Source organism: Parasteatoda tepidariorum, chromosome 8 (assembly GCF_982258835.1).
Source record: "Parasteatoda tepidariorum strain Cologne lab strain chromosome 8, Ptep-v5.0, whole genome shotgun sequence".
NCBI classification, from domain to species: Eukaryota; Metazoa; Arthropoda; class Arachnida; order Araneae; family Theridiidae; genus Parasteatoda; species Parasteatoda tepidariorum.
Genome location: NC_141762.1, coordinates 104,099,155 through 104,115,254, shown reverse-complemented (window position 1 = coordinate 104,115,254; position 16,100 = coordinate 104,099,155). Strand labels below are relative to the sequence as shown.

At 31.0% G+C, this 16,100-nt stretch overlaps 1 protein-coding gene across 1 annotated transcript; it reads right to left on the bottom strand.

Moving 5' to 3' along the window:
• Window positions 1-359: 359 nt before the first annotated feature.
• Tango11 (transport and golgi organization 11) lies at window positions 360-14,481 on the bottom strand. Its single transcript, XM_016067141.4, has 3 exons — window positions 14,110-14,481; window positions 11,472-11,667; window positions 360-601 (listed from the first exon to the last, which is right to left on the bottom strand). The coding sequence occupies exons 1-3, from the start codon at window positions 14,306-14,308 to the stop codon at window positions 391-393; spliced, it is 606 nt and encodes a 201-aa protein (XP_015922627.2). The 5' UTR covers window positions 14,309-14,481; the 3' UTR covers window positions 360-390.
• Window positions 14,482-16,100: the final 1,619 nt, after the last annotated feature.

Here is a 16,100-nt window from a genome sequence, read left to right as displayed (position 1 = left end):
TCGACATTTAAAAGCATCTGCTTTATAAAGATAGAATTTTCGGGCACTTATCTACAAGCAGACAATAAAGAAGTAGAATAAAATAAAGAAAATTCTTAATCTACAATAAAATAAGAAACAAAATTCCCTGTATTTTCCCTGTGGAGTGGCAACCCCGTGTACATATTTTTAATAAATGTTTAAGGGAAAATATAGAAAAGAATTCGATATATAAAAGCCTCTACTTCATAAATAAAAAAGAGAACTATTTCGGTCACTTATCTACAAACAGACACAATAAAGAAGCAGAATAAAATAAATCTTAATCTACAATTATATTGGTTCGCAATACATTGTATCAAAATGTAGTCTGCTAAAAGTCACCATTACAATATTTATTTATTAAAGAGACTACAAATGTCTATGGATCCACAGAAGACTTTTCATTAGTATATAAGTTACCCCGATGGCATACATAACTATTTCTCTCTGCTGTCTTTGTTGGTTCTCTTGTTCAATTGCTAAGACTCTTCGAGAAAGGTGGCGCAACTGCACACGGAGCTTGGTCAGATCGTCATCCGCAGCGTAGATGCTTAATGAAGTATCTTGCAAATCACCTAATCTAATAAAAGAGAAGAATTGTGTCAAAAGGGTGTTGATACAGCTTTAAGATAAAGCAGGGTGCATATCAGGGCTTGAAAAAACTCAGAAATTTTACCCGTCCCAAAGGACGGCTTGTCCAACAATGTACCCGTCCTCCTTGAAACTAACCAGTCGCTTCTATATGAATAAAAATATAATTTTCCCTTATTTATTACAAACATTTATATAAATTGCACAATGAATTAGTAGTTACTAGGATTACAAATACAGTGGAACCCGCTTAAAAAGTTCCCTTTTAAGAAGTTTTCCCGCGTAAGAAGTTATTTTTTAAAAAAACCAATTACCATAATGTTAAATTTACTTTTATAAGAAGTTTTTTTCCCGTTTAAGAAGTTTCCACTCCTAATTTCAATTTTTTAAAATTTTATTTAAAATGTCTTATTTAGTTTTAACTTGCCCTTACAAACACATGTATGGGTACTGACCACTGACCTTCATCACTCCTTTGTTACAAAAAAAGGTGACTTATCAGGAACAGGTGTGAGCAAAGGAATGTGAACCTTTAGATGAACTATGAAACTGATAAGAATGTAGGGAATAGCTTTGTCATTGTGTCCACCTTAAATGAATAGCCTGGTGACTCACGAACTTCACTGCTGTCCACACCCATTCAATAACTGAAGAGAAAGATACATCTAAACATTTAGCAGCATTTCGTTGAAAATTTTCTTAGTGTAGGCGCTTTTGTTATCTTAAAAATCATCGTAAAAAGTTTGATTTTTGTGGAAAATGTCCTGTAAAGGCATTAAGCGTAAAGCTCTATCTATTGATGACAAAGTAAAAATTTTAAAAGCTGTTGACAGCTATCCTCAATTAACACGAGTTCAAATAGCAAAAAATTTAGATCTTCCTGTTACTACGTTAAATGGCATTATTGCTAAGAAAGACATCATCTTAAACTCTTCTTGTTCCGGTGCATCCCAGAAAGTAAAAAAAGTGAAGAAAGGAAAATACGAAAATATTGAAGAGAAACTGATGATATGGTTTAAACAAGCAAGATCCGCCAACATACCTGTCAACGGAACTCTTCTTAGAGGAAAAGCATTAGAGATTGCGGAGAAATTGAATGTTGATTTTACGCCTTCCAATGGATGGATTGATCGGATGAAAAAAAGAGCTGGTCTAGTTTATAAAACAATTAAAGGAGATTGTAACAGCGTTGATTTACAAGAAGCTGAAGAATGGAAAGCTAAATTACCTGAAATTATTTCAGGGTATCAACCAAAGAACATTTTTAACATGGATGAATGTGGACTGTTTTTCAATCTTTTACCAGATAAAACTTTTGCCTTTAAAGGTGAACCCTGTCATGGCGGAAAAAACAGTAAAGAACGTTTGACAATTTTAGTTGGGGCCAGTATGAATGGTATAGAAAAATTACCGATTTTAGTTAACGGTAAATCGAAAAAACCAAGATGCTTTCGAAATGTTAAGTCACTGCCTTGTGATTATGACACTAATCAAAAATCCTGGATGACAATTAAAATTTTTGAAACGTATTTGAAAAAATTAGACAGTAAGATGCGAAAAGAAAAACGAAACATCATAATCTTCGTAGACAACTGCGCTGCTCATTCCAAGGAGAATAAGTACACTAACATCAAGTTGCAGTTCTTACCACCAAATTCTACTTCTGTTCTACAACCAATGGATCAGGGAGTTATTAAGGTATTTAAGCAGCATTATAAAATGCGACTTGTGAAACGGATGCTGGAAGGACTTGAAAATACTGGAGAGCTAAAAAAAGTCAATATGTTAGAAGCGATTGAGTTAATTGTATCAGCATGGGAATTAATAACACCATCTGCCATTGCTAACTGTTTTCGGAAAGCTGGATTCTCTGACGGAGATACAACTGAAGAATATCTCTTAGAAGCTGAATATGAAATATCAGATGAAGACGAAGAAACAAACGTAAATTTTGTTAATGATTGGAAGTCATTCAAAAATAAACTTAATTTCACAGCATCGTTTGAAGAATATGTATCCGTTGACGACGAAATTTTACCTTGTGATATGCTGACATTAGAGGATATTTGTGATGTTACAAATGATACAGAAGAATTCAGTGAAACTGAAGAAGATATTGCTAAACCACCTAGCTTTTCTGATGCCAGGAAAGGGCTGGATACTTTTAGGAAATTTATTTACACTGTTGAAAATGTACCCCCGGAAATGTTTAAATTTTTACAGCAGTTGGACAATTTTCACTTAAAGGTAGGTGAGAAAAGACAAAAACAAACCACTTTACACGATTTTTTCTCACAGAAATCTAGTCAATTATTGTAACAACGTATATTACATTGTATGAAACAAAAAATAAAGTAGGTTACTTTGTTTTTATTTATTAGCAATTTTTTTTCTAAATGAATATTAAAATTCAATATTTATTTCATTAGGCTGAGAATTTAATATAAGTTACACAATTTCAAATTTTTTAGTTTTTTATTAATGTGTTTTTAAGTTTCACCGTTTAATAAGTTTTCCCGTTTAATAAGTCGTTTCTTTCCACTCCCTTGAAAAACTTCTTAAACGGGTTCTACTGTACTAGAATTACAATATACAGTAATAAAAGAAATACTAGGTTACTAATAGTAACCTAGTATTTCTTTTATGAAATAATTTAAATGACAAAGGTCAATTTATCCGAGGGTACTGTGTTTAAATGAATCAAATATGTTTGCCAGTTCCACAATCAAGCCAATGATTTACAGAGGTTTCGGCACAGAAAGCTGAAAGGGGTTTTCCATTTAGGTAGATGTTTATAATTGCGTTTAACGCTTCTTGTTTAGGACCAGTAGGTAATGTGTTTTTTTTTTCAAGTTCATTGCTGAAAAGCCCCTTTCAACCACTGCAGCAGTCCCAGACAGAGAAAACATCAATTCCACCATGCGCAGTATGCTGCTGTATTTCTAGATTAGAGGGTCATTTTAGAAGTGAGGAGCTCTTGTAAGATAATAAAAATTGAAAATGCATCACAAACATTAACGGGAAAATGGCCTTCCGGGCGGACGGCGGATTCGAAAAATTAGTTGTCTGCGGGGAATTTTTGACCGCCGAGGACAGGCGGATGGTTTTTCGAGCCCTGGTGCATATCAAAAAATAAGTACTGTATAACCTTATTAATATCATATCTATATGGAATAATTACTACACCTTGAGATTGCATAGATTTGAATTTCGTAAACGATTACTGTATATATTTCTAATTACTGATAGCTAGTTTGAAAAATTGGCACTTTTATATAGGTAGGTATTGTTCCAGAAATTTTCGAAACACAAATTTTGCAGGGGCATCATTATTTGGCAATTAAAAAAAAATAATGGAATCAATTCAGTCTCTTAATAAAACTACGATAAAGGAGTCTCAATTAGGATTTGTCCAATTGAACCCAGTGTGGTTTCTGAACTTTTTATTTTAAATTATTAATTTGAAATTCTAGCTGAAGCCAGTCATTTCCAATTTTGTTTAAAAATCTCAAACAAGAATAGAAAAATCATGATTATTTATATTCTCTCTGATGTGCAAGAAAGACATCTCTGAAAAAAATTCAAAAAACTATGCAGAAAGGAAAATGGAAATTTTCACCCTACCAAATGAAAAATCTTTTTGCAAAAAGTCTGTAATGTTTTGCAACAATGTCAACACAATTCTGAAACGGGACATGCTTCTATTTAATACGGATGGATATGTAATTGATGAAGAACACATTGGAGATTGGTAAAACCTTAGGAATTTGTTTTTATTTACATGAAATTATTACTATTATGTTTTTATATCAAAATTTCCTACTTTCAATATGATATAAATTGCAGAATTTCTAGACAGACTGTAACGATTTAAATAATTAAAATAGATTGATTTTATTTTCGAAAAGTCATCAATTTTTATAAAATAAATTATTTATGTAGCTGGAAAAAGTTATTGAATTTTCTTAAGCAAACTCTTATTAATTCTTAATAAGAGTTTGCTAAAGAAAATACATTAAATGCAAAAATGTAAGTTTATATATTTTTATAGAACATAAAAAAACTGCTTTTATATTTTTTTAATCATCCATGAAACATAAGTAGCATTTCATTTTTTATGATTTTATTGAAATCGAATTAAAATCTTACGAATTTTTTCTGAATTCTATTGCTAAATGGGGAAATTGAGATCCACAATTTTGCACATTAAAAATAGTGTAAAGAGAGAAGTTTAGAAAAGAAAACATCGAAAAATTTATAAGCAAAAACGCACACATTTTTTTTATTTTACTGCTATGGAAACAAAGCACCAAATACTTATGTTTTGGGCCAATCTTATTAAATATTCGGTTAGACAAATAATGTTTTTTTTTTTTAAATAAAAGAGTTTATTCATAAGTGCATATTAAAACAACTATGATGAAAAGTAATATTAAAATTTTTAATATAAGATTTTACTTAACTATGTTATGATAAATAAAGTTTTATCCCAGGTAAATGCAGGCTTTATCAATTTTCAGTCACTACAAATCACTATAACTTTTTTTTTAAAATTTTTTCCATTAGGTTAAGTTTAAAACTATTTAAATTCATTGCAATAAATATTTTTATAGTATCCCTTACAGTATGAAAATGACATAAGAAAATTTATTTTTTGAAACAATATGTTTCACATTTAGGGAATTTCTAGGTGTAATTAATATTCAAAATGTTTTGTTTATCAAGGTATAACCTGTAAATAAAATGGTCAAAACAACTGGCCAGAAAATTGCATAGTACAGTTCCTAAATTAACAAAGATCTAGATTTCTTTGGTTGTTATAAAATAAGTAAAAATCAATTAAAAAAAGAAAAGAAAAATTCAATACATTAGTTAAAAACATATAGGTATTTTTTTTACCTATAAATTATTTATTTATTATTTAAATATTTACTTGCAATATTTATTAATCATCCTTTCAAGAAGTTTTTCACTATTATTAAGACTTGATTTTTATTATTATTCCAAATTAAAGGCTGAAAACTAAATATGGTACTTTTTTTATGGTAAAGTAATCCTGTAAAATTACAAAAACACATAAAAAAAAGTATTTAACTATTATTAAACAGTAAATATGCTATATTTACTTTTATAATAAGCTTTATATAAAACTATAATTATTTTATAAATTAATTTACTAATAACTAACTTTAAAATATTCACTAAACAATTTGGTTGGAGAAGAATATTTAACTAATCATGATTAACCAAAAGTTGAATAAAAATTCAGAAAATAAAATTGTAGATTATGTTGCCATGGTTATCAAGCAAAATGCTTAAGTTTAAATTTATCACAATAGATTTGGGAAATATATCTCTGATAATGCAATAAAAAGTTTTTGGGATCTTTAATTGAATAACATTAAATTTTTATGTATCAATCTGTTAATCATAGAAAAATAAAAATAACATAGCAACACAACCTTTAAAAATAAAAAATGGATATAGTTGCAACAAAACAAGTGATAACAAACACTAAACTTTTATGTTAGAAGCAAATCCAGCAAACTCATTAAGGACTTTATAAAAATGTAAAAAATTTATAGTTTGAAAGACAAAAAGGCCAGTAGAAAAAGAAAGAGCCAGATTTTTCATTAAAAGCCTAAGTGACCTGGCCTTTTTCAAACATCATTCTCAATAGGTGTGAGCACAATATAGATCTAAACTTTAAGATCAGACAACAACTGAATTTAAATGTAATTCACAGTAAAATTTTAAGAGTAAATTCCTGTTACTAAACAATTATAAATCAACTTAAATTTTTGAAAAGTTTTTCATTATATATCAAAACAATTTAAAAAGAAGTCATTATTTTAGGGATTTATGTTGTTAACAGAGCGTGATGTACACCAAAAAAGTTTCTATTAAATAAATACTGTTGAATTCCAAGCATAATAAAGGGGAAATCACACAAGCATTTAATTCTAAAACATACATTAAATTTTTCTGAAAACAAAAAATTGTATAAGAATATGCTACTGTTTACATAAGATTATAAAAGAGCCTCAAGATTAAATTGCAAGTTAATTAAAAGTACTTGTAAAAGAGTGGATAAATAAAATCCTACATTTTTGACATGCATGCTATTTATACTAAATTCTTTAATTTGGACCATCCTAAACATTATCTGTAATTTTTTTTTAAAATCATCCCATTTCAAAGTAAAATAAATTATTATAAGACTTTCAAAATTGCAACACATTTTTATGAAGTCTAAATAATGTGTCATAATAGAGACGACATGAAATGTAACAGAGTCACACAAATTTGAAAAATAGTTAATATTGTCAAAAGTGACTCTTCGGTTATTTAAAGTTAGAGTTGGCAGAACTGCTATAATATCTGACATGTGAAATCATGCTACATCTTTGTAGTTATCTTTGAAAGTTTTGATTTTATCAAACTATGTTAAAAAAACAACATTCACATTGTTTGTTTCTTTCTCAATTTCAGTTATTTGGGCAACAAAATCAACTAACCTTTTCTTTTTGAGCTTTTTACACTAGCAAAACTATCTATTGCAACATCAAAAGAATCCTCATGTTTAAATGGGGACTGGGACATGTTAAATCTGTAAGGTCACAAAGTCCTCTAAGTTCCCCAAACAAATCAGTACCTCTGGGGTTACTGATCAAGGAGTCCCCACATCTTTTGGATTGGGTTCAAAATTACAAGGCTACAGAGTTGAACATTGGTAGCCGTAAACTCAAAATTGGGTTGGCTGCCCAATGACTGTTATAAAATAAATTAATTGAGCAATTGTTGCAAGTCGCTACATTTAGTAATACTATGTAATTATTAGACAATCAACCATGTGCTTTTAATAGTAAATTCCCATTTTCACAAATAGCACACACAAATAATATGGTGTTTTACCTACACATAAAATATAAATAGGTGGTAGTACAGCAAACTTAGATTTGCCAAATTTCATGTTTGAATGCATCTGCTTTAAAACTTGATATGCTTCCATCAAGGTGCACAGCAAATAATTTTTTTTTGCTTTGTGACTTTCTGTCCATTTTCTCTGACAATCATACACTCAGCTCTACCAGATGTCTGGTAAGAAAGCTTACCAGAGGACTAGAAATTTATTACAAGTTTTTTTGTTTCATCAGAAGCTTTGTTACTAAGCTGTTTCTTTTGTTTTGGTAGTAAGGTACAGAGTATGTGCAGAACTGTACAATGTTTTTTTGGAGGTACAGGTGATGCACATTTGGCTTTCTTAAAAGCTTTTTCCAATGTCTAAGGAGTATTATAAAGAGAATATCCTTCCTGAATTTCTACTGCTTGTATCAGTGCTTTTTTTATTTTCAATTTATCTATTTCTCTGTTTAGATTTCTCTTGAAAATACTTCTGTTATCATAAATTTTCGTTTTATGTTCTTCTTATTACAAATACCTTTTTTTCTAGGTACATTCAAATTCTATATTCTCTCTGCTGCAGTTTTTCCCATATTGATTACTCACTCAAAAAACTTAACTATAAACTAAACATACTATCAAATAGAAATGGCACATCTTTGTATAAAAAGTGTGCTCTAACAGTGGAGGAACTGGTTTAAACTAGTTAAATCTGGATGCATTAGCACTTGTTTACATTCCTAGAGTTCCTTTTTAATAGTCAACTAATCAGCTTTGCTTACATTTTGTGTAACTGAGGGGACACTTAGTTTCGTCCTCTGTTACTTCTCCTCTGTTAGATGAGAAACTTTAAAATTTTATTAAACAAAAATAAATAAGAAAATATAACATGATTGTACTAATAAACTTTATTGCTTAGCCAGTTATTCAGTTAAAAGGTTTCTTGTGTAATGAATTAAATAAACTTAAAATAATAATTGTAACAGAAGGGACAAATATATATTTAAGATAATTTTTGATTTAAAAAATAAGAAATTTTTTTTCTGCTGGAAATCACTGCTTAATTAGACTCGGGAACAATTTATTTTACAATACAAATCAAATAATATGTAAAATCGGAATATTTTTAATAACTTATTCTTCTTTAAAATAGACATATTTAAAATTTTAAGAAACAAATTTTTTTGACAGAATAAGTCAAAATCATGAATATGCTCTGTATTTATGATAAATTTTACTATAATCATGCATAACTGCTAAAAATAACTTTTGAATTCATTAATTACAACAAATTTCCGTTAAAATGATACAGAGTACAAGGATATTGCTTAAACTTTAAAAATTCAACAGTACCATAAATTTGGGTCACACAAGTTAGATGTACAAAAAAAAGCACCATTATATTTATTACGTAATAAAAATAATTTGATTTTTAAATACTAATCAATACATCCACAATAAACTCTAAGCATATCAATGATTCCACTTAAACATTTCAAACACCCAGAAAATTGAATACAGATGGGATGCCATAAACAGTTATGGCGCGTCTCTGTGAAGTTAAATTTTCAACCATGAAAAAGAAAGAAAGAAATCAGCACTGCAACAGATTCATAAAGGCAAAATTAAACTGAACTGTAGTTTTTTAATTTTTTTTTAAAGAAAATTAAAATTATTTTGAGTTGAATCGATACAGTATAGTAATTTTGGTTTTAATTCTTAGTTCAATTATCATTTAAATCAATCACTATTCACAGAGATTTATCGGGATGCTCGGAAAGTAATTTCATTTTTCCGACAGTGGATTTAACTGTATTTTTTCGAACCCAACTTCTCACTTAAGCCGCATTATCATTATATGCTTTGAGAGCTGATATAGCAAGGCTTGTGAGTGAAAAAGTTCAATTAATTCTACACAGTAGTTTTTGGTTGCTGCCCTTTTAAATATGGAGAGCAAGAAGCAACATTTTTGTCATATTTTACTTTTTTACTATAGAAAAGGTAATCATGCCAGAAAGAAATGAACCGATGTGTAAGGAGAAGACGAGTTGATAGTACGCCAGTGCCAGAACATGGTTGTAAAATTTCGACCTGGAAATTTTGATGTCGACGATGCACAACATTCTGGAAGGCCGGTTGAAGCTGATAAAGACACGATAAAGGCATTAGTTGATGCAAATCGGCAAATAACAACAAGTGAGATCGGTGAGAAGTTCAATTTATTGAATGCAACTTGTTTATGACCACTTAAAGGTCATTACTGGGGCCAAAAAATGGGTTGCCTATAACGATGTCAAACAAAAAAGATCATGGAGCAAAAAAGATGAACCGGCTCAAAGCATTTCGAAAGCCAATATCCTTCAAAAAAAGGTGATGCTGTATGTTTGGTGGGATTTTAAAGAAATATATTTATATATATTTTAAAGCTTTTAGCGGATAACACAACAATTAATTCGGAAGTCTACTGTCGTCAGCTGGACATACTGAATGATCAACAGAAAAGTCCAAAATTAATCAACAGAAAAGGGTTCCACCAAGATAACGCGATACCTGATACAAGTTTGGTCACTCGCCAAAAGTTTTTACAGCTTGAATGAGATACACTGCCACAAACACCATATTCTCCAAATCTGACGCTTTAGGATTATTATTTGTTCTGGTCATTGCAAAATTTTTTGGACTGTAAAACCTTTACCTCAAATGAAGAGGTCAAAAATCACACGGGTCAGTTTTTTGCCAGCAAAGACCAAAATTTTTATAAGCGTGGAATTATGCTACTACCAGAAAGATGGCAAAATGTGTTGGACCAGAATGGCCAATATATAATTAAATAAAATATTTATTCATTTTACAAAAATTGTCTTTCATTATTCCAAAAAAAAAAAAACTAAATTACTTTCAGAACAACCCAATATAATATTTTAAAATAGAATAAAGATTTGTATTATTTTGAATAGAGAACTGTTCCTATTATAAGGATATATTAGTAAATTAATATACCCTGGGTCTAAAGAACCTGGAATCTAGCAAAATCAACGACATATTATAGAAGAAAAAAATTTATACGATTTTAAAATAATGAACTAGGAGGAGAGGGTAGAAAAAGAAATTTAAATGTAACTTTGAAAACAAAAGTTTAAACTTTTGTACAGTGTGTTAGGCGAGTAGTTATCTACAATGTCAATGTTCATCTATGAAAAGGTAAACAACATAGATCATCATAATTTGCATTGGAACTGGGCATCTGAGGCCTTGTGGCCCTTTTCCCATTTATCTTGAAAATAAAAGAGTAAAAGATGCATGATAACAGTTAAAGTAACAGGGCGCAAAATGGAGTTCATGAATGTATGGCGCCTTGCCAAGTTATTGGGCAAAGTCAAAAATTGGGTGAAAAATACAAGTGAAAAAATGTTGTAAAGAATAAAATACACTAAAGAATAGATAACATATATATACAGATCAAAAATATATACAATAAAAATTGGTGAGTTAAAAGTGAGTGAGAATGTTTGTGAGTGTACAAAGGTGTGGCTCTGTTAAAGTAGAGACCCGGCCATCCTGGTAATTACTACTCCTGCCAGGTTTCTCCAACACCTCCTAGAAGAAGGAAGGCCTCAGTATGGATGAATTTAGTAGTCCGATCAAACGAAGTTAACTGCGCAGTAGATGAAAAATAAGAAAGATGTCATTACTAAGCTGCGCAGTGGTTGAAAATACGAAATATGTCATTACGTTTGGACTACTAAAGGATATTTATGGTAACCCATGCTGAGGCTTGCTCTTATCTAGGAGGTGTTGGTTGCTCCCTACACTCAGTTACAGGGACTAACTTCACCTTGATCAGACCCCTAGGGGTGGACAACATAGAATCGAGTTAATGTGTCTTATATACTAGTGAATTGGAATTGTATTTTTGTAGTAGTAGACACAGCGTGAAATTAAATAAAATATATTACCCTACATCATCCTTATTAGTGTCATATTCTTTCCTTGTTTCAGGCTTCTGAGGTTTGCTAACCTCGGCAGGATACTCGTCTACCGTCAACACATTCGGGGGAGGTGCAAGTACGAGGTTAGGCAAATAATTTGGAAATGGAGTATCAAACTTCAATTCTGGGACAGATTCTCTCACAGCTATGTGCTTATTATCACCTAAAGAGATGAATAGACATTAGAAGAGGCAACAGGGGTGCAATCTTTCAACAAAAAATAAGCACCTTTTAATCACTCAAAAAATATTTTTAAGCACTAGATACATTAAAAAAAAAGCAAAATAATTTTCAAAGACTTAACCAGATTATGATAAAATAACTAGCTTCTGAGAAAAAACTACTTTTTTGATTATATTAGCCATTACATACCAGCCAACATTTGGAAAATAAAATAACGTAGATTGCACTAGCAACATTTTTCAGGCTACGAGTAAAGTTCTGATACATCATGCATAATCATATACAGGGGTCTGTCCAGGCCAAATTTACTACCGTTTAGAGGTATCTTCTCAAATTCAACTTTAGGAAAAACGGTAGTTTCATAAAATACTTTTTCTTTGTATCCCATAGGAAACGATAGATCCGTATTTTTGTGTTGATTTTGTAACATAATTTTTAATTTTGACAAATTATGTCTAAGTTTTCACAATATAGGTGGCACCTCTCAGATAAACCTAGACAGACTTATGATTTAACTTGAAGAGAACTTACATTTAGAATAGCATACATAAGCACTTACATTTAGCATAGTAAAAATATGTATATAAATCTTAATCTAAAGAAGATTTTTTTTAAAAACATTATTCATAATTACTTAAGATATAAAGACTTAACATACTGTAATAGCACCTTCTGTTGAGGAATAAGAGAAGTATTTTATTAAAAAAAAATTATTTCTAATTTCTTCAACAAATACGGAGAACTTGGAGAATATATTGGTAAACAGGAGATAGCGTTTTAAAAAATGTAAAGAAAAAATAAGTACCTTTCAACAATTATGCTACGCATCCTATTGTTCATTTCGTGGTTCTCTATTAGCTGTTACCACATTCTTTAAAAGTTCTTCTAAAAGAATATCCCACTGGTCCTCTGCACTATAAAAATTTTCCACATTGACTAAGAATTCAGCTTTAGCAAAACTCTTACGAAAAGTACGATCTGTAAGATCTAGTTTCGTGCTTTAAATTTTTTGTTATGCTTTCTCGTAAACTGATTTTTGACATGGATTCATGTATGAAATGCAAACAAATTTTACTGCTTCCCCTAAAAGTTAAGTGGTTGTAAAAATCAATTTAAGGTTATTTCCCCCATTAAATTTGTTGAAATGTTCTGAAATATTTTGGGAAATAGGGAAAGTGGATCTCGAAGAAAAGTTCGTTAAACAGAAAATTCACATCGCTATTTTGAAGTTATTTTACGAAGAAATTTCCATAATGTTCTTAGTTCCTCAAAAAAAAAAAAAAAAAAACCACAAATAGACAAATTTGCAAAATAGAAGTTACTTGAATAGTAGTCCGACTGTATACATGAAATAAAAATTGCATACAGTCATATTTTAAAAGATTGTAATAGCAATCAGTGAAATATCCTTTATTTCAAAGAATGACTCATTTATTGGGGTTTTAATTTTATTGATTAAACTTGGGAAGATATATCCATTTAGGTAGAATTTAAACATTAGATTTGTAATTTTATAAACCTAACCACAGAGAATGTTAAAACATATTAAAATTTTACACAGCAAATTTCATAATTAACAGCTAACACTAGAAAGAAGCAAGTACTTTTTTTAAAAAAAATTATTGGCCCTGTTACATCCAATTATTTGGGAGATTTCCGCACAGTGTTCTGTAACAGAATAATAGCTAGGTCTTGACTTCAGCGGTCTGCGTGAAACTAAAAAAAAAACATTACACAGAGAAAATCAAACTTGAAAGGTAGCCAACTCTGGGCAAACATCTACATATTTCTTTTAAAAACATTAGTGAGCTTAAAATCTATGTGACAACTTAGTGATTGTAGTCGGCGTGACAGATTGCAATACAGAAATATCGCCCCATAATTTTATCTCTGGTTAAATTAAAGTGTTAAAATTTTCTCAATCATTTGCTTTACTTTATCGCCATTATCAGTCTGAGGATGTTTCTGTCGCCAAGGTGACAAATAAATTTTAAACTTGCAAATTTAAAAAAAACAAAAAACATTTACATGTTTGCCCAAGGGTGGCTATGAGTTACACCTTTCCAGTTGCTCCTGTTGCTGTAATATTTTTTAGTTTCTCGTGGTCTACTGCCAGGAAGTTTCCAAGACTTGGCGATTATTCTGCCACAGATCACAATACGGAAATCTCTCTATCAATCTAACCAAACAATATGATTTGTATTTTTGTAACTCAGTTAGGTTGTACCATCGTTTAAATAATTAATTTATATGAAATTGACATATTGAAGCAATACGATAATTTAAAGTTCAATATGCTAAAAAAGATTCAAAGTTCGCACTGGCAATAAAAACTAAACCACTTCGTTACTCGAAAGAACGATAAATAAAATAAAATCGACTTAGTATATGTAGAAAAACAACAAAAGAAGAGAATTATCACCGGCTACAATTATCCTTTCGGGAACATTCATTCTTGATTTCATCTCAGAATGTTGAGGTAAAATGAGATCTGGTGGTTCAGCTCCTCCAACAACGCATATTTTATCCGGAACTCGCATCTTTGATGTCATTTCAGCAGTAAAAGTTGGATCGTAGAAAGAATTAGGAGATGTGTGACCTGGACTGCTATTATGAGACATTTTATTAATGGATAAGACTAATAATAAAGTGCTAAGAAATTTGGAAAAGGGCCTAAATAAATTAATTAGTAAATTTTCGATTAAAAACTGGATCTGGAATTTTTCTTTCTTTTTATCATTTGATGTTTATAGTTGTCCTCCGATACGGTCAAAGTCAAAGCGAGTTCATGATTATGAAATCTTAATGCATAAAGTTTAGTTGTAACCAGCTTAAAAAAACAAGGGAGGTAATGAATCGGAGACAGATCGTGCTCGGATATAAATCAAAATTACGGTCTGTGGATGGATGGTGTGCGTAAATGTGTCCTCCCTGTAAAACGGGATGTGACGTATATAAGTTGTCTCCAGCAGATCATTCTCAGGGATGCCTCCCAGACCGTCATCGTCCCGCAGTGGAATGATCGTTAAGACACGGTTCTCAGCAGATCACCGAAGTCAAGCATCACTGACTGCGATCAGTGTGCGGGTGGGTGACCACTTGGATCAGTATGCGTAGGGACCGAGGGTGTGCGGTATTGGTCCTCGTTAAACTGTTCTACCGTAAAGTGCTCGACTTCGCCTGCAGGTACTCGGGCTACCGAAGCGGGGGTGCCATCCCCTCTGCAGAGGATCAAAATTGCGATGCCATGTCTTCGGATCATCCTCAGGGATGTTTCCCAGACCGTCGCCAATAGCCCATTGTGCAGCTCTAGTGCGACGTAAATGTACTACAACAACCCAGACCGTCATCAATGGATGATATTTTCAATCACGATCACAATGAATCATACGCTATCTGGAGAGATGCCCAGAAAGCATGTAACCTTACGACAACCTTGAGTTTTAACTTTACTTTCATTGTTACGAAAAGGTTTGCGGAAAAAACCTTTTTTCAATGACGTAAAAATATTGCAATTTCCAACCTTTCCTCCTTAAAGGAAAACTAATGATTTTTAAATCTTTTTTTAAAAATATTGTTATTTAGGTTAAAAAACAAGCAAATTGTAAACCTTATTTTTTGCATTTTTGTTTGCTGTCATGATTAGATTAGCAGAAATATTAAGCGAAAACCTTTTTCAAAGGAAACGAAATAAAGCAAATATTAACCTTTTCAGCGAAAATATTAATAAACAATTAGAAAATATTTTGCAAAGGGCCTCATTTAAAGGAAAGCAAATAAACGAGCATAAGATCATGATTTTGGATTGTTTTCTTAACGTCTGCGAAAGTACAATACGAAAACTTTCTTTGAAAGGTTTCTCGACACAAGTACAAGTAATAGTTCTTTTTTAGAAACTTTTCATTCGAACAATCTCATTAAAATAATAAATAAAATTTGAATCTGGAGTTTAAAATTGACTCTTCAATATTTTGTTACATATTTTTTTTCCTTCTCGAATTTGGCTTTAGGGGTTCTATGCGTTGCGGTTCCTTTAAAATGTGGGGCCTTCTCTCGTTCATTTTACCTTATTGCAAACCTAATTATGGTATAGCAATAAAATATTCGCGCGAAGAGAATTTTATTTAAAATATTTATGTGCAGAAAAAATTCGCCCAACAGTCTATTGTGAGCTAGAGGGTCATCGATATTAAGACTCCACGATTTATGACTAACGAGGAGTGATGGTGAAAATAAAATCAGCATTGTGCACCTACCACCTTTATTTCCCTGACAAGCTGGTACCCGCTCTACAGCAGGGTGGATTCAAAACCTAGACCCACAGTTCTTTTCATCATATCTTTGGAGTGAATTTAAGAACATTTTGTTCACAGAACTCAATGTATTGTGTACAAAATAAAAGCCAGACCACCC

Coding starts and splice junctions, on each gene's coding strand:
- Tango11 (XM_016067141.4), bottom strand. CDS start 14,308: ATGTCTCATAATAGCAGTCCAGGTCACACATCTCCTAATTCTTTCTAC. Junction 11,668..14,109: donor CGAAAGGATAATTGTAGCCG/GTGATAATTCTC, acceptor TCATCTCTTTAG/GTGATAATAAGCACATAGCT. Junction 602..11,471: donor ACTAATAAGGATGATGTAGG/GTAATATATTTT, acceptor CTCTTTTATTAG/ATTAGGTGATTTGCAAGATA.